This window comes from Myxocyprinus asiaticus, chromosome 42 (genome assembly GCF_019703515.2).
Source record: "Myxocyprinus asiaticus isolate MX2 ecotype Aquarium Trade chromosome 42, UBuf_Myxa_2, whole genome shotgun sequence".
Lineage (NCBI taxonomy): Eukaryota > Metazoa > Chordata > Actinopteri > Cypriniformes > Catostomidae > Myxocyprinus > Myxocyprinus asiaticus.
In genome coordinates this window covers 21,833,688-21,843,018 of record NC_059385.1, presented here as the reverse complement: position 1 = coordinate 21,843,018, position 9,331 = coordinate 21,833,688, and the positions used below count along the sequence as shown (strand labels likewise).

General features: G+C 35.7%; 1 protein-coding gene across 4 annotated transcripts in view; it reads right to left on the bottom strand.

Moving 5' to 3' along the window:
- Positions 1 to 217: 217 nt before the first annotated feature.
- Positions 218 to 9,331, bottom strand: part of LOC127433005 (GDNF family receptor alpha-2-like) — a 108,870-nt gene continuing 99,756 nt past the window's right edge. For 2 of the 4 annotated variants that reach the window (XM_051684585.1, XM_051684583.1), the window contains 2 exons: positions 3,127 to 3,177; positions 218 to 3,001 (listed from right to left, as the gene is read on the bottom strand). In XM_051684585.1, coding sequence (XP_051540545.1) covers positions 2,846 to 3,001; positions 3,127 to 3,177 — 207 coding nt within the window. In that variant the 3' untranslated portion in view covers positions 218 to 2,845. The remainder of the gene's footprint in view (positions 3,002 to 3,126; positions 3,178 to 9,331) is intronic. The other 2 variants (XM_051684586.1, XM_051684584.1) reach the window with 1 other exon arrangement.

The following is a 9,331-nucleotide window of genomic DNA, read 5'->3' as shown; positions in this document are numbered from 1 at the left end:
ATTATTTTTTTTTTTCTTTCATCAGACATTTGCATAAATTTTGTCCCATAATCTCCAATCCATAAAATGCAGTCAATCTGTTATACATATGTAATATGTCATTTTAAGCTAAACAAAGCCTTTAACGTACCTCAAGATAATTATTTTACCCTAATTCTCTCAGTTTAAGACAGTTTATTGGCCTAAGTTGGATGTTGTAAAAGTCTTGACTCTTAAAGACATTACTAGGATGTTTTTTATTCAGATTTAGACAAATATTTTTGACACATTCTTGAGCCTCAGTTTTGCTTCATTTTAAAGCATCACAAATGAACCAAGACATTTGAGTCATAAGAGCTACTATTTTTGAACGTCTGAAATCATCTCAGTCAGTCCTGGTGGCACTCTGCAAGTGGCAAGGTCTCAAACCATTACATTAGAGAGAGGAACAGAGCAAAGACAAAAAAGTAAGGCCACACGATAGATTGCACACTATAAAATACATCAACAATTGACCCAGAGCTGCGTATATGGATCTTTTGTTCCACTTTCCCTGGAGCATTTTTCCTTAAATATAATCCAAGACTTTTGGCGAGAAAGAAATGATTACACATAATAACATCCTTAAATGAACATCATTGGCACTGACGACTCTCCATGGCATTACATTTCACATGGTGCTCCCCTTTTTTTCTAGTTCCACACGTCTCCCTGCTTTCCAGCACATGCTTGGTTCTTCAGAGATAAAACAGGAAAAAAGCTCAACATGTTCTCAAGGAATCTCACATACTTACAAACATCATTAAACACATTGTACACACAACAGTATGGTCCACTTAGTATAGTCCAAGTTTCGCCAAATTTAAAATCTGTCACGGATTAATCCTTGTTGGATGAAAAAATTATAGAAATGAAAAAGGACACACTCCATCCATCCATCCATCCATCCATTTTTTTTTTTTTTTTTTCCCAACAAAAGAAATATTTACATGTAATAATTTGTAATGACCAAGGCAGTGGGCACTATTTTACAGATGTGCACAGAAGATTAACGAAGAGGAATTGTTCACCCAAAATCAAAAATCTGTGCCTCATGTCCCTGATCTTCATGTCGTGCCAACTACGCACGACTTTCTTTCTTCCATGGAACACAATAGGAGAAATTTTGAAGAATGTACTGGGTGTTGTTTTATTTTTTTATTTTTTCTCCATGCAATTACAATAAATGGGGACTAGAGCTTTCATGCTTCAAAAAGGATGCAAAAGCATAAAAAATTTAGTCCATACGACTAATGCATTGTATAAATACATGTTCAGAAGACTTTTAATTCCATGGTGTGAAGAACAGACTAAAATTAACGTTGTTATTTGCAGAAAATCCTTAGATCCGGCCTAGCTCTCATTGGTGCATTCATGAGAGAAGTAATTATGTCCAAAGCGTGAATTAAATGTTCAGTGATTTAAGTCTTTTCAAGGAATCAGTTGATCCAGTTCATGAAAACCAGTTGGAATGATTCGTTCACGACCGGTTTTTGAGTTCTTGAACTCTCTAGCTGTGTCCGAAATCACCTATTGTCAGATTATGTACTTATTTGATGAAGGACGCACTTCTCGGCAGGTAAAACAGTATGTTCTTTAGATAGTATGAATGGATTCTTGACATATTTCATCTTGGAATGTGGGCATTGTCCTGTGACCCGAATATATGCCGTAAAAATTATACAAGTGCAATTTAAACACAGGTAACAACTTTCTTGGTATATGCAGCACTTACAGTTTGCAGACTCGTGGTTCTCTGCCATCAATTTGAATGTGACGTCACCTAAGCTTCCGAGGCATTATGGGATAGTAAAGCATCTAGTTGATCTGCAATTCAGAATCTCGCCGGAAATAGTAGGTCATCTGGGAATTTATTGTTTACTGTTTTATAAATACTGAGGATTCGGATACTACTCCATTGGCATGTTGTTTTTTGCAGACTTTATAGAGTAGTGGGGATATTTGGATTCAGGAACTGACACGATCCAATCGCAACAGTTAAAAGCTGTCTGGAGAGTTAGATTATCAGTGAATAACAACGTAAATTTTGGTCAAAGCTATCATATGATTTCAGAAGACTTGGAATATAGTGCACAAGTCAAATTTACCACTTATGTTACTTCTATCATTCTTTTGCATAATTTAAGTTTGCAAGCTTTAATCCTCATTCATTGTAACTGAAATGAGCAACCACAAAATGTCCTTTTGTATTTCACAGAAGAGAGAAAATCATATGGGTTTGAAACAACATGTGGGTGAGTAAATGATGACAGAATTTCCATTTTTAGGTGAACTATCCATTTAAATAGATATTCTATGTCTGATCTCAAGGTAAATATACAGAGACTTCATCAATGGGGCACTCAAAGCAGTCAAAAGATCATCAGTCTTTGCTGTAATGCATGGCTGCATTTTCTAGCGTGTTCATGATCAACTGTCAATCGTCATGTTAGATAACATTACTGGCTACTTCCTTCCTTGCAAGAGAATTATCCCACTGAGTTTGTAGAAGCTCTCTTTTTGTCTTTATAGACGTTCTCAGAGTTCCGCTGTCAGCTTCACAACTTCCACATCAGCTTAAAAAACATTTGTGGCTTCCTCACTCTCTCTTTGATGGGGCAATGGGTTACAAGCAGACTTCTGGAAACTCCTCCTAATGTTTTGTTGTTTTTGAAGATGGTGTGTGGTACACATCTAGACACACACACACTAAGAGAGAGAGAGAGAGAGAGAGAGAGAGAGAGATCAATGTCACTTTTTAGAAGTTCTTTGATTGAGGTCAGAAGTTTCCATTGGATCGTTCCTGGTGTTCAGAGTCAGGCTGTGTTTACAGAAGCTGATTGACCAGTGCAAAGGCCAGCATCACTGTGACGGCTGAAACACTCATTGAAGTCACAGATGAATGTCTGGCTCTGTTGTTGTCTGCCTGCTGGGAGCCCACTGAGTCAATGGATCCCTCCATATTGGGATTTATCACATTCTGCTGAAACATTAAAAGTTTTTTTATCTATTTGTTTTCTAATCAGATGTGTTATATTCTTTTTTTCTTTCTTTCTTTTTTTTCTTTTTTTTTTTTTTTTAATAAAATTCAAGTGAAATGCAGCTTACCTCATCAGCACATTCAAAACTGTTAGAGGGAGGACACGTTTGCTCACTGTCCTGTGGAAAAAATAATTAGTAAGATATTTATTATTTATTACTGTCAGTGTCAGTGGTTCTTAACCTTTTTGACCCCCATTGTCCAGAAACTACCAGTGTCAATAGATTAAATTGCAATTATGATTAATTTCAGAATTCCAGAATTTTTAGGAACTTTGAGTTTATATGTTGTAGGCCTACAGCTTAAATGAGCATGATGTATTTTTTTACAATAAGTTGGTAGTACTGGGTCCACTTCATACAGGAAGTGTCACTTCTGGGCCATGTTACTGTCATATCAGTGTGCTTTCAGCAGGTGGGCTTATCATCTTCCACAAAGCAGAAACCTATCAGATGTTTAACAATTTAAAGATATGACACATACTTCACGTGTTCAGAAATGTTTAAAAAAACGCTAATATAATCTTTAAAAAAAATAAAAAAAATAAATACCTGCAGCCTTTTTGCCATAAAGCCCCTAATTAGGAAGTTTTACAAAAAAAAAAAAATAATAATAATAATAAAAAAAAAAAAAGCAAAGGTTTGCTTGATTTAAGCACCGTGATGTTTTAGGGGTGTTTCATGGTTTGGAAAGCAGTGCTTTAGAATGCTAACAAACAACAGAGAAAGAAAAAGCAAGCCTGTGGGATTAACATCACTGAATAAAGAAGGTAATTGTTACAACAAAACTCAATAAAAGGGTGATGAGCTGCTTGAAACATAAACAAATAAAAACTGAGGACAAATTTCTTAGACTCTAGAAAATACAATTAATAACTGATTAAATACCCCAGTAAGCAGAGAAGAGCTGTGCCCTATTTAAAAGCACAGTCAAATCCCAGAGACATTTTATTTTAGTGAACCACCTCTTTAAAAAGTCTGGGGGACTGAAATGTTTCCGAATCCCAAGAATGACCCAAAATATGGTTCTATCACAAGTACATTTTCGTAAGTTTGCGGAGACACCGAAATACAATATTGATGTATTGACAACATCAAAAACATAAGTGCTTTTACATTTAAGCAACTTTAGAGGCATACAAATGTTTACAAATCCTTTGGGTTCAAAAAATAGGATGTTTGTGGACAATTGTGATATCAAATCAGGAAATGAGTGAAAAACATTAATATTACACCGTAACATTGACAGTGTTTCACTTGCATTTCATGTTGAGCTTTGATGATAATTAAGTTCAGCCATACAATGGTTGGATAGTATTATACATTTAGGATTAGTTCCATCCGGTTGTCATTTATACATAAATATGACATTAAAAAGGTATTTCTCTAAAAAATATTTTCCTTCATTCACTGATAAGCGAGAGTCAAGCTATGGGATTGTAACCAAGTATTGAATTGTTTGACTTGTTGCAGCTGTGTCTGTGTCTGTCTGTGCATTCCTCATTCCTTATGTCTTTGCCGAACAGATCTATGATACATTATATATATATATATATATATATATATATATATATATATATATATATATATATATATTAGTTATAATATATAATTATTATAATATATATTTTTTCAATAAACCTGCTCTTTGGCACAGATCAAGTTTGTATTCAACTTATGTAGGCTTTGGATTTTCTTTTCACCGTTATTTCAGGATGACCAGAGCAATATTTCAGATGCGATGATTGGACCAATCTGGTTAGTCCAGTTGTGAATGAGTTCTTCAGTCACATGACTTTTTTTTATGTGCATCTTGAATTCTTAATGAATTTATTCTGCAAATGTGTTTCCATCATAGTTTATGTACATTTCTTCTCATCAAATAAAAAAAATTATCCATCTGAAGCAAGCATATACAATTTTAATTCACATTTTGGAGATTTTATTCACATCTTGGTGTTTCCATCCAGCACTTTTAATGCAATATCTCAAAATGCACATAAAAAATACAGGTGCATCTCAATAAATTAGAATGTCATGGAAAAGTTCATTTATTTCAGTAATTCAACTCAAATTGTGAAACTCGTGTATTAAATAAATTCAATGCACACAGACTGAAGTAGTTTAAGTCTTTGGTTCTTTTAATTGTGATGATTTTGGCTCACATTTAACAAAAACCCACCAATTCACTATCTCAAATAATTAGAATATGGTGACATGCCAATCAGCTAATCAACTCAAAACACCTGCAAAGCTTTCCTGAGCCTTCAAAATGGTCTCTCAGTTTGGTTCACTAGGCTACACAATCATGGGGAAGACTGCTGATCTGACAGATGTCCAGAAGACAATCATTGACACCCTTCACAAGGAGGGTAAGCCACAAACATTCATTGCCAAAGAAGCTGGCTGTTCACAGAGTGCTGTATCCAAGCATGTTAACAGAAAGTTGAGTGGAAGGAAAAAGTGTGGAAGAAAAAGATGCACAACCAACCGAGAGAACCGCAGCCTTATGAGAATTGTCAAGCAAAATCGATTCAAGAATTTGGGTGAACTTCACAAGGAATGGACTGAAACTGGGGTCAAGGCATTAAGAGCCACCACACACAGACGTGTCAAGGAATTTGGCTACAGTTGTCGTATTCCTCTTGTTAAGCCACTCCTGAACCACAGACAACGTCAGAGGTGTCTTACCTGGGCTAAGGAGAAGAAGAACTGGACTGTTGCCCAGTGGTCCAAAGTCCTCTCTTCAGATGAGAGCAAGTTTTGTATTTCATTTGGAAACCAAGGTCCTAGAGTCTGGAGGAAGGGTGGAGAAGCTCATAGCCCAAGTTGATTGAAGTCCAGTGTTAAGTTTCCACAGTCTGTGATGATTTGGGGTGCAATGTCATCTGCTGGTGTTGGTCCATTGTGTTTTTTTTGAAAACCAAAGTCACTGCACCCGTTTACCAAGACATTTTGGAGCACTTCATGCTTCCTTCTGCTGACCAGCTTTTTAAAGATGCTGATTTCATTTTCCAGCAGGATTTGGCACCTGCCCACACTGCCAAAAGCACCAAAAGTTGGTTAAATGACCATGGTGTTGGTGTGCTTGACTGGCCAGCAAACTCACCAGACCTGAACCCCATAGAGAATCTATGGGGTATTGTCAAGAGGAAAATGAGAAACAAGAGACCAAAAAATGCAGATGAGCTGAAGGCCACTGTCAAAGAAACCTGGGCTTCCATACCACCTCAGCAGTGCCACAAACTGATCACCTCCATGCCACGCCGAATTGAGGCAGTAATTAAAGCAAAAGGAGCCCCTACCAAGTATTGAGTACATATACAGTAAATGAACATACTTTCCAGAAGGCCAGCAATTCACTAAAAATGTTTTTTTTTATTGGTCTTATGATGTATTCTAATTTTTTGAGATAGTGAATTGGTGGGTTTTTGTTAAATGTGAGCCAAAATCATCACAATTAAAAGAACCAAAGACTTAAACTACTTCAGTCTGTGTGCATTGAATTTATTTAATACACAAGTTTAACAATTTGAGTTGAATTACTGAAATAAATGAACTTTTCCATGACATTCTAATTTATTGAGATGCACATGTATGTGGATAGAAACTCAGCAAATTATCATGCTGGAACAGAAAAAGGATGCTCCGTTCTACTGTAAACATACTGTAAATATAACTGTAAAATGACCAGTAAATTACTATAATATAATCATACAGTATTTAACTGTAATATGGATTACTTTTATGCTGCCTTCATGTGATTTTTGGACCTACAAAGTTCTAGCCACCATTCACTTGCATTATATGGACCTACAGAGCTGAAATATTCTTCTAAAAATATTTGTTTGTGTTCAGCAGAAGAAATAAAGTCATACTCATTTGGGATGGCATGAGGATGAGGGAATGATGAGAGAATTAATTTTTTTGGGTGAACTATACCTTTAATATTTTACTGTATAGAATTACTGTATGTCATGATCCAGTTCCCTTATTCTTGTCATGCTCCAATAAAAAAAATAAAAATAATGTGTTTTCTTTATTATTAATAAATTGTATATAATAACAACAATAAAATATAAAAAAAATAAAAATGTAAGGGATATTTACAGCTAGTTACTGTACAATTTATATTTTTACAGTAATATACCTCAGCTACTAATTACAGTAATCAGTAAATTACTGTACACAACAATTGCAGTAGCTTACCGTTATCAGATTTTTACATTAACTAGCTGGCAACAGTGTTGCCAGTATGTTACTGTAGAAAAACCAAGGTACGGTCTAACAGTGTACAATCTATATAATAATTATTTATACATACATTCTGGAGTACGGCTGCTTACTTATTCAACACATTCAACTTCTAAATGCACTAAGTAATCAAACATATGCCAGCAGCAATGTCACATAACCACGTTCAGAGATACACTATTTCCTCCTACTACAATTGCCAGAGACACAAATTAAACTAGTTATTTCCCAGCGACTCAAAGATATTCCTGTCTGTGAAATTTCCATAATTTGTTTCAGCACAGATGAGAGAGTGCAGTCATTTACGTCTGTACCCAGGGGCTTATGACTCCTCAGGACTTAAGACAAAACTGCATGGCATGATGTGATAGAAGTGGCCACACAAAGCCATATCTTTATAAGTCAGCCCCTTTCAGACTTGGATTAGCTAACAAATGATTCATATGATGACATCACTTAATCAGAATTACATTTCTTCCTGTATGTAGGCAAAATCATACCGCACAATCATGTTCTGTACTTGAAATCAACACTGCAACCAACACACACTGTCATTTGGAAATGTGTGTGGTGCTTTTTTGGCTCACTTATCAGACAGAAAGAGTCAAGAGGAGACTTATTGGGCATGAAGAAAGAAGGAATGGGATAGGGATACTACAGGCCAGATTCAAACCTATGTTTCCCACCTGAGCACTTAGGCTTAACATTTGGGGATCATGTGCATTAACCACTATGCCATGGCTCCAACCGCTACAACCTTCCTACAGGTCTGCTGGTTTTAGCTGGTTTAAGCTGGCCTAGCTGGACTCTAGCAAAACTTCAGCAGGTTTGCAAAACAAGCAAACAGATCAGCTAAGACCGGTAAACCATCTTAAGCTGGTTTAAGGTGTATTTTTCAGCCTGATCTCATGAAATTTACATGACCATGGCAACATTTTCAGAGTTCAAAATTATGTGCTGTATAATACGTTTGGCTACAGTTTCCCATTAAAATTTAAAGTTTTTCAAATTATGCATTACATTAAAAGTGTGTCGATATCATAACATAGGGTCTGAGTAATAGAGCACAAAAGAAGTGTTTTATAAAGTCATATTCAGCCATTGTACGAGTGATTTGTGTGAAAGCTAATCTGCTGTAGCTCTGTTAGTGTTTATTTCACCTAGAAACTACAGCGAATTGTACCTGGAGACACATAAAGCAAGTTTTGCAAAAGTGTATATACAGTACAGTAGAGTCACGCATTTACTATGAGACCAGGCTGGTATTTTTAGATTGTGATCACAGAAAGTTAATTTAAGATAGAACAGCTAAACAGAACAGAGAGAGATAGGAAAAAAAAATAAAAATAAAAAAGAATTACATACTGTACCAGGGCTTCACTCACTACACTGCTCCATTGTAATTTCCATAAAATGATGTCATAACCTCTATATTTGTATGTAATCCAAACTATCAACATGTGGTTGCTCAATAACCAGTGTGGAGAGCAATGCCGCAAGTCCACGCTGAATAGCCCTGCATGTGCTGACAAATGCTCTCGTTTTATTAATTATTCACCTACATACTGAATTATACAAAAGCATTTTACCTTCCACTAGTCACAAGGCATATCTTCAGGTACAATATGGATTCCAACCCCCCATCACCATGCTGCCCTCAGTTATTGTAATGATTATAACAGTTGGTTTCCTCAAGGTTTGCCCCAGATTTAACCAGAGTTAAATGGAATTTGAGTGTTTTTTTTTTTTGTTTTTTTTTTTGCATACACAAAGGAGCAATAACCTTTTTAACACTAATCTTGACATTCAGAACAAGTTTGGGTTTTAGTAGGGAACACAGAGAACTAGAGAACTATCCAAACTGAATGTAGGCATGAATATAAGCACTTTTGTCCATTTCCCTAACTAAACAGTAAAAAAAACAAAAACATATTGGTTTCTTGGAGAATTTTGGATGATGAGTGTATTTTGAGACTAACTTTAAATCAACTTTACACAAATTCTGTGCCACCAAATGGAA